Source organism: Salvelinus fontinalis, chromosome 1, assembly GCF_029448725.1.
Source record: "Salvelinus fontinalis isolate EN_2023a chromosome 1, ASM2944872v1, whole genome shotgun sequence".
Classification (NCBI taxonomy): domain Eukaryota; kingdom Metazoa; phylum Chordata; class Actinopteri; order Salmoniformes; family Salmonidae; genus Salvelinus; species Salvelinus fontinalis.
In genome coordinates this window covers 98,960,959-98,973,545 of record NC_074665.1, presented here as the reverse complement: position 1 = coordinate 98,973,545, position 12,587 = coordinate 98,960,959, and the positions used below count along the sequence as shown (strand labels likewise).

General features: G+C 46.7%; 1 protein-coding gene across 1 annotated transcript in view; it reads left to right on the top strand.

The window, feature by feature from the left end:
• LOC129865163 (sprouty-related, EVH1 domain-containing protein 2-like) overlaps nt 1–12,432 on the top strand; it is a 28,506-nt gene extending 16,074 nt beyond the window's left edge. Inside the window, exons 2-4 of the mRNA XM_055937685.1 lie at nt 9,543–9,738; nt 10,580–10,748; nt 12,230–12,432. Coding sequence (XP_055793660.1) covers nt 9,543–9,738; nt 10,580–10,748; nt 12,230–12,318 — 454 coding nt within the window. The 3' untranslated portion in view covers nt 12,319–12,432. The remainder of the gene's footprint in view (nt 1–9,542; nt 9,739–10,579; nt 10,749–12,229) is intronic.
• Nucleotides 12,433–12,587: the final 155 nt, after the last annotated feature.

Below are 12,587 nucleotides of genomic sequence, written 5' to 3'. Positions count from 1 at the left end.
GAAGCAGGCCTAGGTAACAGACTAGAATCCCATCACACAGTTTACCTGAAGCAGGCCTAGGTAACAGATTAGAATCCCGTCATACAGTCTACCTGAAGCAGGCCTAAGTAACAGACTAGAATCCCATCACAGAGTCTACCTGAAGCAGGCATAGGTAAAAGATTAGAATCTCATCATACAGTATACCTGAAGCAGGCCTAGGTAACAGATTAGAATCCCGTCATACAGTCTACCTGAAGCAGGCCTAGGTAACAGATTAGAATCCCATCATACAGTCTACCTGAAGCAGGCCTAGGTAACAGATTAGAATCCCATCATACAGTATACCTGAAGCAGGCCTAGGTAACAGATTAGAATCCCGTCATACAGTCTACCTGAAGCAGGCCTAGGTAACAGACTAGAATCCCATCACAGAGTCTACCTGAAGCAGGCATAGGTAACAGATTAGAATCTCATCACACACAGTCTACCTGAAGCAGGCCTAGGTAACAGATTAGAATCCCGTCATACAGTCTACCTGAAGCAGGCCTAGGTAACAGATTAGAATCCCGTCATACAGTCTACCTGAAGCAGACCTAGGTAACAGACTAGAATCCCATCACAGAGTCTGCCTGAAGCAGGTCTAGGTAACAGACTTGAATCCCATCACAGTGTCTACCTGAAGCAGGCCTAGGTAACAGACTAGAATCCCATCACACAGTCTACCTGAAGCAGGCCTAGGTAACAGACTAGAATCCCATCACAGAGTCTACCTGAAGCAGGTCTATGTAACAGATTAGAATCCCATCACAGAGTCTACCTGAAGCAGGCCTAGGTAACAGACTAGAATCCCATCACAGAGTCTACCTGAAGCAGGTCTAGGTAACAGACTAGAATCCCATCACAGAGTCTACCTGAAGCAGGCCTAGGTAACAGACTATAATCCCATCACAAAGTCTACCTGAAGCAGGCCTAGGTAACAGACTATAATCCCATCACAGAGTCTACCTGAAGCAGGCCTAGGTAACAGACTAGAATCCCATCACAGAGTCTACCTGAAGCATGCCTAGGTAACAGACTATAATCCCATCGCAGAGTCTACCTGAAACAGGTCTAGGTAACAGACTAGAATCCCATCACAGAGTCTACCTGAAACAGGTCTAGGTAACAGACTAGAATCCCATCACAGAGTCTACCTGAAGCAGGCCTAGGTAACAGACTAGAATCCCATCACAGAGTCTACCTGAAGCAGGCCTAGGTAACAGACTATAATCCCATCACAGAGTCTACCTGAAGCAGGCCTAGGTAACAGACTATAATCCCATCACAGAGTCTACCTGAAGCAGGCCTAGGTAACAGACTATAATCCCATCACAGAGTCTGCCTGAAGCAGGCCTAGGTAACAGACTATAATCCCATCACAGAGTCTACCTGAAGCAGGCCTAGGTAACAGACTATAATCCCATCACAGAGTCTACCTGAAGCAGGCCTAGGTAACTGACTAGAATCCCATCACAGAGTCTACCTGAAGCAGGCCTAGGTAACAGACTATAATCCCATCACAGAGTCTACCTGAAGCAGGCCTAGGTAACAGACTATAATCCCATCACAGAGTCTACCTGAAGCAGGTCTAGGTAACAGACTATAATCCCATCACAGATTCTACCTGAAGCAGGCCTAGGTAACAGACTAGAATCCCGTCATACAGTCTACCTGAAGCAGGCCTAGGTAACAGACTAGAATCCCATCACAGAGTCTACCTGAAGCAGGTCTATGTAACAGATTAGAATCCCATCACAGAGTCTACCTGAAGCAGGCCTAGGTAACAGACTAGAATCCCATCACAGAGTCTACCTGAAGCAGGTCTAGGTAACAGACTAGAATCCCATCACAGAGTCTACCTGAAGCAGGCCTAGGTAACAGACTATAATCCCATCACAAAGTCTACCTGAAGCAGGCCTAGGTAACAGACTATAATCCCATCACAGAGTCTACCTGAAGCAGGCCTAGGTAACAGACTAGAATCCCATCACAGAGTCTACCTGAAGCAGGCCTAGGTAACAGACTAGAATCCCATCACACAGTCTACCTGAAGCAGGCCTAGGTAACAGACTATAATCCCATCACAGAGTCTACCTGAAGCAGGCCTAGGTAACAGACTAGAATCCCATCACAGAGTCTACCTGAAGCAGGTCTAGGTAACAGAGTAGAATCCCATCACAGAGTCTACCTGAAGCAGGCCTAGGTAACAGACTATAATCCCATCACAAAGTCTACCTGAAGCAGGCCTAGGTAACAGACTATAATCCCATCACAGAGTCTACCTGAAGCAGGCCTAGGTAACAGACTAGAATCCCATCACAGAGTCTACCTGAAGCAGGCCTAGGTAACAGACTAGAATCCCATCACAGAGTCTGCCTGAAGCAGGTCTAGGTAACAGACTAGAATCCCATCACAGAGTCTGCCTGAAGCAGGTCTAGGTAACAGACTAGAATCCCATCACAGAGTCTGCCTGAAGCAGGTCTAGGTAACAGACTAGAATCCCATCACAGAGTCTACCTGAAGCAGGTCTAGGTAACAGACTAGAATCCCATCACAGAGTCTACCTGAAGCAGGCCTAGGTAACAGACTAGAATCCCATCACAGAGTCTGCCTGAAGCAGGTCTAGGTAACAGACTAGAATCCCATCACAGAGTCTGCCTGAAGCAGGTCTAGGTAACAGACTAGAATCCCATCACAGAGTCTACCTGAAGCAGGTCTAGGTAACAGACTAGAATCCCATCACAGAGTCTGCCTGAAGCAGGTCTAGGTAACAGACTAGAATCCCATCACAGAGTCTACCTGAAGCAGGTCTAGGTAACAGACTAGAATCCCATCACAGAGTCTGCCTGAAGCAGGTCTAGGTAACAGACTAGAATCCCATCACAGAGTCTACCTGAAGCAGGTCTAGGTAACAGACTAGAATCCCATCACAGAGTCTGCCTGAAGCAGGTCTAGGTAACAGACTAGAATCCCATCACAGAGTCTACCTGAAGCAGGTCTAGGTAACAGACTAGAATCCCATCACAGAGTCTACCTGAAGCAGGTCTAGGTAACAGAGTAGAATCCCATCACAGAGTCTGCCTGAAGCAGGTCTAGGTAACAGACTATAATCCCATCACAGAGTCTACCTGAAGCAGGCCTAGGTAACAGAGTAGAATCCCATCACAGAGTCTGCCTGAAGCAGGTCTAGGTAACAGAGTAGAATCCCATCACAGAGTCTGCCTGAAGCAGGCCTAGGTAACAGAGTAGAATCCCATCACAGAGTCTGCCTGAAGCAGGTCTAGGTAACAGAGTAGAATCCCATCACAGAGTCTACCTGAAGCAGGTCTAGGTAACAGACTAGAATCCCATCACAGAGTCTACCTGAAGCAGGTCTAGGTAACAGACTAGAATCCCATCACACACAGTCTACCTGAAGCAGGTCTAGGTAACAGACTAGAATCCCATCACACAGTCTACCTGAAGCAGGTCTAGGTAACAGAGTAGAATCCCATCACAGTCTACCTGAAGCAGGTCTAGGTAACAGACTAGAATCCCATCACAGAGTCTACCTGAAGCAGGTCTAGGTAACAGACTAGAATCCCATCACACAGTCTACCTGAAGCAGGTCTAGGTAACAGACTAGAATCCCATCACAGAGTCTACCTGAAGCAGGTCTAGGTAACAGACTAGAATCCCATCACAGAGTCTACCTGAAGCAGGTCTAGGTAACAGACTAGAATCCCATCACACAGTCTACCTGAAGCAGTTCTAGGTAACAGACTAGAATCCCATCACAGAGTCTACCTGAAGCAGGTCTAGGTAACAGACTAGAATCCCATCACAGAGTCTGCTAGGAAGGATGGACGCCACTCAGACAGACTATATGTCTCTGTCTTTTAATGGCCCGTGTGTTTGATTGGGTGTGACCACGAGGGAGGGTTTGGAAGGAGCCAGGATAGGCAGAAGTTAGTAGCTGTCCTGTGTGTGTGTGTGTGTGTGTGTGCGCGCGCTCTCTCCAGTGTGTGGTTATGGGATTTGTTCATGTGTACACCCCTCCCTTGCCCAGTGCAGTAGGTCTGTGTTGTGGCCTGACCTCAGATTATAGGGTCTGTCTGTCTGTCTGCTGTGTTTCACCCAGCTGTCGTCACAGGGTGGATATGTTACTACCCTCTCATATGAATTCCTCCCCGTTCATACCAGGTCTACAGTCTATCATCGTCACAGTGAGACAGACCAGCTAGACAGTCTCATGTCATTGTGGATGAGAGTTACTCCCCATTCATACCAGGTCTACAGTCTATCATCGTCACAGTGAGACAGACCAGCTAGACAGTCTCATGTCATTGTGGATGAGAGTTACTCTCCATGTTTGTCTTTGGCCAGTTTTAACAAAAATACATACGCCTGTCATATATTTAGAGTAGTCTGGTGGCTGTATGCAGACTGAAAGCAGAGAAGCTGTCTGCTGATGACTCATGCAGCGTGTGTGTGGTGTGTGGTGTGTGTGGTGTGCGTGTGCGTGTGGTGTGTGTGTGTGTGTGTGTGTGTGTGTGTGTGTGTGTGTGTGTGTGTGTGTGTGTGTGGGGGGTGTGTGTGTGTGGTGTGTGGGGTGTGTGTGTGTGGTGTGTGTGTGTGTGTGTGTGTGTGTGTGTGTGTGTGTGTGTGTGTGTGTGTGTGTGTGTGTGTGTGTGTGTGTGTGTGTGAGAAGTGTGTGGGTGTGTGTGTTTGTGTGTGAGAAGTGTGTGTGGTGTGTGTGTGTGTGTGTGTGTGTGTGTGTGTGTGTGTGTGTGTGTGTGTGTGTGTGTGTGTGTGTGTGTGTGTGTGTGTGTGTGTGTGTGTGTGTGTGTGTGTGTGTGTGTGTGTGTGTGTGTGTGCGTGTGTGACAGGCGACTAGTGGGGTGTATGTCTGTGGGTTCTGAGCTCTCCTAGATATCCAGACAGTATTAGAGCAGAGCTGCCTGCATGGTCACATTGACCACAAAGCTGGTCATAACACTTCCATTACTGGCTGTTTGTCTGTCTGTCTCTGTCAGGTTGGTATATTAGTCTGTCTCTGTCTGTCTGTTTCTCAGCCTGTCTCTGTATGTCTGTCTGTCTGTCTCTTGCTCTGGTAGTGTGTGAGTGTGTCTGTCTGTCTGTCTCTTGCTCTGGTAGTGTGTGAGTGTGTCTGTCTGTCTGTCTCTTGCTCTGGTAGTGTGTGAGTGTGTCTGTCTGTCTGTCTCTTGCTCTGGTAGTGTGTGAGTGTGTCTGTCTGTCTGTCTCTTGCTCTGGTAGTGTGTGAGTGTGTCTGTCTGTCTGTCTCTTGCTCTTGCTCTGGTAGTGTGTGAGTGTGTCTGTCTGTCTGTCTGTCTGTCTGTCTCTTGCTCTGGTAGTGTGTGAGTGTGTCTGTCTGTCTGTCTGTCTGTCTGTCTCTTGCTCTGGTAGTGTGTGAGTGTGTCTGTCTGTCTCTTGCTCTGGTAGTGTGTGAGTGTGTCTGTCTGTCTATCTCTTGCTCTGGTAGTGTGTGAGTGTGTCTGTCTGTCTGTCTGTCTGTCTCTTGCTCTGGTAGTGTGTGAGTGTGTCTGTCTGTCTGTCTGTCTGTCTGTCTGTCTCTTGCTCTGGTAGTGTGTGTGTGTCTGTCTGTCTGTCTGTCTGTCTGTCTGTCTGTCTCTTGCTCTGGTAGTTTGTGAGTGTGTCTGTCTGTCTGTCTCTTGCTCTGGTAGTGTGTGAGTGTGTCTGTCTGTCTCTAGCTCTGGTAGTGTGTCTGTCTGTCTGTCTCTTGCTCTGGTAGTGTGTGAGTCTGTCTGTCTGTCTGTCTGTCTGTCTGTCTGTCTGTCTGTCTCTTGCTCTGGTAGTGTGTGAGTGTGTGTAGGAGCAGTTTAGCCACCTGTGTGTGTCCCTTCCCATCCCTGGTTCAGAGATAATGAGACAAACACAAGTTGGGGAAGGTAATGGTCTAGTGTTAATGAAGTCTCTCTCTCTCTTTCTCTCAATGAAGTCTCTCTCTCTTTCTCTCAATGAAGTCTCTCTCTCTTTCTGTCAATGAAGTCTCTCTCTCTCTTTCTCTCAATGAAGTCTCTCTCTCTTAATGAAGTATCTCTCTCTCTCTTTCTCTCAATGAAGTATCTCTCTCTCTTTCTCTCAATGAAGTCTCTCTCTCTCTCTTTCTCTCAATGAGGTCTCTTTCTCTCTTTCTCTCAATGAAGTCTCTCTCTCTCTTTCTCTCAATGAAGTAGCTCTCTCTCTCTTTCTCTCAATGAAGTCTCTTTCTCTCAATGAAGTATCTCTCTCTCTTTCTCTCAATGAAGTCTCTTTCTCTCTTTCTCTCAATGAAGTCTCTCTCTCTTTCTCTCAATGAAGTCTCTTTCTCTCTCTCTCAATGAAGTATCTCTCTCTCTCTTTCTCTCTCTTTCTCTCAATGAAGTCTATTGCTTTCTCTCAATTAACTCTCTTTCTCTCTCAATGAAGTCTCTATCTCTCAATGAAGTCTCTCCCAATGAAGTCTCTATCTCTCAATGAAGTCTCTCCCAATGAAGTCTCTATCTCTCAATGAAGTGTCTCTCAATGAAGTCTCTCTCTTTCTCTCAATTAAGTCTCTTTCTCTCTCAATTAAGTCTCGTTCTCTCTCAATTAAGTCTCTTTCTCTCAAAGTCTCTCTCTTTCTCTTAATGAAGTCTCTCTCTTTCTCTCAATGAAGTCTCTCTAAATGAAGTCTGTCTCTCACATTGAAGTCTCTGTCTCTCTCTCTCAGTGAAGTCTCTCTCTCAATGAAGTCTCTTTCTCTCAGTGAAGTCTCTCTCTCTGTGAAGTCTCTCTCTCAGTGAAGTCTCTCTCTCAGTGAAGTCTCTCTCTCTCAGTGAAGTCTCTCTCTCTCTCAGTGAAGTCTCTCTCTAGGTGAAGTCTCTCTCTCTCAATGAAGTCTCTCTCTCAGTGAAGTCTCTCCCAATGAAGTCTCTATCTCTCAATGAAGTCTCTCCCAATGAAGTCTCTCTCTGTCTCTCAATTAAGTCTCTCTCAATGAAGTCTCTATCTCTCAATGAAGTCTCTCCCTCAGTGAAGTCTCTCTCTCTCAATGAAGTCTCTCTCAATGAAGTCTCTCTCTGTCTCTCAATTAAGTCTCTTTCTCTCTCAAAGTCTCTCTCTTTCTCTCAATGAAGTATCTCTCTTTCTCTCAATGAAGTCTCTCTCTCTCAGTGAAGTCTCTCTCTCAGTGAAGTCTCTCTCTCAGTGAAGTCTCTCTCTCAGTGAAGTCTCTCTCTCTCAGTGAAGTCTCTCTCTCTCTCTCTCTCAGTGAAGTCTCTCTCTCTCTCTCAGTGAAGTCTCTCTCTCAGTGAAGTCTCTCTCTCTCAATGAAGTCTCTCTCTCTCTCAGTGAAGTCTTTCTCTCTCAATGAAGTCTCTCTCTCAGTGGAGTCTCTCTCTCTCACTTTGAAGTCTCTCTCTCTCTCTCAGTGGAGTCTCTCTCTCTCAGTGAAGTCTCTCTCTCTCTCTCAGTGAAGTCTCTCTCTCAGTAAAGTCTCTCTCTCTCAGTGAAGTCTCTCTCTCTCTCAGTGAAGTCTCTCTCTCTCTCTCAGTGAAGTCTCTCTCTCTCAGTGAAGTCTCTCTCTCTCAGTGAAGTCTCTCTCTCAGTGAAGTCTCTCTCTCTCAGTGAAGTCTCTCGCTCTCTCTCAGTGAAGTCTCTCTCTCTCAGTGAAGTCTCTCTCTCAGTGAAGTCTCTCTCTCTCAGTGAAGTCTCTCGCTCTCTCTCAGTGAAGTCTCTCTCTCTCAGTGAAGTCTCTCTCTCTCTCAGTGAAGTCTCTCTCTCTCTCAGTGAAGTCTCTCTCTCTCTCTCAGTGAAGTCTCTCGCTCTCTCTCAGTGAAGTCTCTCTCTCTCAGTGAAGTCTCTCTCTCTCTCAGTGAAGTCTCTCTCTCTCTCAGTGAAGTCTCTCTCTCTCTCAGTGAAGTCTCTCTCTCAGTGAAGTCTCTCTCAGTGAAGTCTCTCTCTCAGTGAAGTCTCTCTCTCTCAGTGAAGTCTCTCTCTCTCAGTGAAGTCTCTCGCTCTCTCTCAGTGAAGTCTCTCTCTCTCAGTGAAGTCTCTCTCTCTCTCAGTGAAGTCTCTCTCTCTCTCAGTGAAGTCTCTCTCTCTCTCAGTGAAGTCTCTCTCTCTCTCAGTGAAGTCTCTCTCTCATTGAAGTCTCTCTCTCTCAGTGAAGTCTCTCTCTCTCTGTGAAGTCTCTCTCTCAGTGAAGTCTCTCTCTCTCAGTGAAGTCTCTCTCTCAGTGAAGTCTCTCTCTCTCTCTCTCTCTCAGTGAAGTCTCTCTCTCTCTCAGTGAAGTCTCTCTCTCTCTCAGTGAAGTCTCTCTCTCTCAGTGAAGTCTCTCTCTCTCAGTGAAGTCTCTCGCTCTCTCTCAGTGAAGTCTCTCTCTCTCAGTGAAGTCTCTCTCTCTCTCAGTGAAGTCTCTCTCTCTCTCAGTGAAGTCTCTCTCTCTCTCAGTGAAGTCTCTCTCTCAGTGAAGTCTCTCTCTCATTGAAGTCTCTCTCTCTCAGTGAAGTCTCTCTCTCTCTGTGAAGTCTCTCTCTCAGTGAAGTCTCTCTCTCTCAGTGAAGTCTCTCTCTCAGTGAAGTCTCTCTCTCTCTCTCTCTCTCAGTGAAGTCTCTCTCTCTCTCAGTGAAGTCTCTCTCTCTCTCAGTGAAGTCTCTCTCTCTCAGTGAAGTCTCTCTCTCTCAGTGAAGTCTCTCTCAGTGAAGTCTCTCTCTCTCAGTGAGGTCTCTCTCTCTCAGTGAAGTCTCTCTCTCATGCATTTTGTGTGTTACTGGATATTATGGGGATGTTTCTCTGCCAGCAACATCTCACTTGATAAGTCAGTGTCCGTGTTGGAGTGCATCAAACTGTGATGTGTGGGTGAATCCTGACTGACAGACTGATATGTTAGTGGTATTGATTAGTTGTATTTACAACCCTAGTACTATTGATTAGTTGTATTTACAACCCTAGTACTATTGATTAGTTGTATTTAGAACCCTGGTACTATTGATTAGTTGTGTTTACAACCCTAGTACTATTGATTAGTTGTATTTACAACCCTGGTACTATTGATTAGTTGTATTTACAACCCTGGTACTATTGATTAGTTGTATTTAGAACCCTGGTACTATTGATTAGTTGTGTTTACAGCCCTAGTACTATTGATTAGTTGTATTTACAACCCTAGTACTATTGATTAGTTGTATTTAGAACCCTAGTACTATTGATTAGTTGTATTTAGAACCCTAGTACTATTGATTAGTTGTATTTACAACCCTAGTACTATTGATTAGTTGTATTTACAACCCTAGTACTATTGATTAGTTGTATTTACAACCCTAGTACTATTGATTAGTTGTATTTAGAACCCTGGTACTATTGATTTGTTGTATTTAGAACCCTAGTACTATTGATTAGTTGTATTTACTCCTGTAGAATCCAGGAGCATTGATTAGTTAACTCGTTAACCTCAAGGAAATGTGATGATGAATAATGCTGACTCATAATGTCGTTGATCGTCGCCCCCCCCCCCCCCCCCCCCCCCCCCCCCTCTCCAGTGACAGCTACATCGTGTGTGTAAAAGCCGTGGTGATGGTGAGGGATGATTCCAGTGGAGGCTGGTTGGCCCAGGACGGGGGGGCTCTGAGTAGAGTGGGAGTCTGCAGGGTCCTGCCCCCCGAGCTGGGGCTGGGGCTCGTCCCCCTGGATCGCTCCCACTTCCTCATCCATGGAGAACGGCTACGGGACAAACAGGTGGGCAGCTCTAAGAGCAAATAAAGACAGAGAGACTCATGTGAGCATCAGACACACACACACACACACCAAATACACAAACACACACACACACACCAAATACACAAACACACACCAAATACACACACACCAAATACACACACACACACACCAAACACAAACACACACCAAACACACACACACCAAATACACACACACACACACACCAAACACAAACACACACCAAATACACACACACACCAAACACACCAAACAGCTCCATAATAGCAATAAGGGGTCACAAATGTCCAAAATAGGTTTTATTACAAAGTCTTTTGTAGTCAACATGCTGTCACTATGACAACTAGTACAGTACAATATAGTCTAGTCTTCTGTAGTCAACATGCTGTCACTATGACAACTAGTACAGTACAATGTAGTCTAGTCTTCTGTAGTCAACATGCTGTCACTATGACAACTAGTACAGTACAATATAGTCTAGTCTTCTGTAGTCAACATGCTGTCACTATGACAACAAGTAGTATAGTACAATATAGTCTAGTCTTCTGTAGTCAACATGCTGTCACTATGACAACTAGTACAGTACAATATAGTCTAGTCTTCTGTAGTCAACATGCTGTTACTATGACAACAACTAGTACAGTACAATATAGTCTAGTCTTCTGTAGTCAACATGCTGTCACTATGACAACTAGTACAGTACAATATAGTGTTAAATTGGACTCACTGTTCTGGTCTCGTCTTGACTGAAGTCGTTCTCCAATACAACACTGCTAACCAATTATCATGATGATTGATTGATTGATTGATTGAATGACGTGTCTGTTGTGTGATTACGTAGGTGATCCTGGAGTGTGCTCTGAGGAAGAACCTTGTGTACACCAAGGCCACGCCCACCTTCCACCATTGGATGGTGGAGGACAGGAGGTGTGGCCTGACGTTCCAGAGGCCTGCTGATGCCCGGGCCTTCGACAGGGGCGTACGGAAAGCCATGGAGGACATGAGAGAAGGTAGGGGAAACTCTGGAATGGTCTGACATGGGCCTTTTTAAAGGAGTAGCATGATAGGTGCTACGATGGTAAACATCTGCCGTTGTGCCCTTGAGCAAGGCACTTAACCCTAATTGCTCCAGAGGTACTGGGCTCCAGGGGTACTGGGCTCCAGGGGTACTGGGCTCCAGGGGTACTGGGCTCCAGGGGTACTGGGCTCTGGGCTCCAGGGGTACTGGGCTCCAGGGGTACTGGGCTCCAGGGGTACTGGGCTCCAGAGGTACTGGACTCCAGGGGTACTGGGCTCCAGAGGTACTGGGCTCCAGGGGTACTGGGCTCCAGGGGTACTGGGCTCCAGGGGTACTGGGCTCCAGGGGTACTGGGCTCCAGAGGTACTGGGCTCCAGGGGTACTGGGCTCCAGGGGTACTGGGCTCGTATGGCTCCAGGGGTACTGGGCTCCAGAGGTACTGGGCTCCAGGGGTACTGGGCTCCAGGGGTACTGGGCTCCAGGGGTACTGGGCTCCAGGGGTACTGGGCTCCAGAGGTACTGGGCTCCAGGGGTACTGGGCTCCAGGGGTACTGGGCTCTGGGCTCCAGGGGTACTGGGCTCCAGGGGTACTGGGCTCCAGGGGTACTGGGCTCCAGGGGTACTGGGCTCCAGGGGTACTGGGCTCCAAAGGTACTGGGCTCCAAAGGTACTGGGCTCCAAAGGTACTGGGCTCCAAAGGTACTCCGTGACTCCAATCTCTGAGGAGATCTCAGGGGGAGTTGGAACATGCAAATGACACATCGCCAATTCACACACGTATATTAATATTTTTTATTTGTCCTTTATTTAACTGGGCAAGTCAGTTAAGAACAAATTATTATTTTCAATAATGGTCTAGGAACAGTGGGTTAACTGCCTTGTTCAGGGGCCGAACGACAGATTTTTACCTTGGCAGCTCGGGGATTCGGCTCGGGGATTCGAAAGCCAACTGAAAATTATTCATGATTATTATTTGACCATGCTTGTCACTTATGAACATTTTTGAACATCTTGGCATAGTTCTGTTATAATCTCCACCCGGCACAGCCAGAAGAGGACTGGCCACCCCTCATAGCCTGGTTCCTCTCTAGGTTTCTTCCTAGGTTTTGGCCTTTCTAGGGAGTTTTTCCTAACCACCGTGCTTCTACACCTGCATTCTAGCTGTTTGGGGTTTTAGGCTGGGTTTCTGTACAGCACTTCGAGATATTATCTGATGTACGAAGGGCTATATAAAATAAAATTGATTGATTGATTGATTGATCTAGCAACCTTTCGGTTACAAGTCCAACTCTCTAACCACTAGGCTACCTGCCGCCCCTAATATACATTTGTACAAGTGTGAAATATGACAAATATAAGCATGCGTCAAATGATTATTATGAATTAAGGTGTAACAATGCCATTGGAAAGTCTAAACCTGAAAATAGTGCACAACCTGAGTTAGTTAATTTTGCCCCTCTTTGCTCCCCGTAGGCTCCACGACGTCCTCCTCAACACTCCAGAATGAGGCTGAACTGGGCGACGATGACGTGTTCACCGTAAGCACGACCCGTCTCATTTAGATGTTTTAACTGTCAGAGATGTGGTTACCATCATTTCATTACATCAGCCCAGCCCAAAGCCCTTATCGATCATAGGTCACTCATAAAGGCATACCTGTTACATGTCTACCCCTCACTGCTACCCACTACGCCCTCTATTACGGGTCTGTGGTGTGTGTGTGTGTGTGTGTGTGTGTGTGTGTGTGTGTGTGTGTGTGTGTGTGTGTGTGTGTGTGTGTGTGTGTGTTACCTACACCATCCTCCTGTAGCATGACACTGGGAGCAGCAGG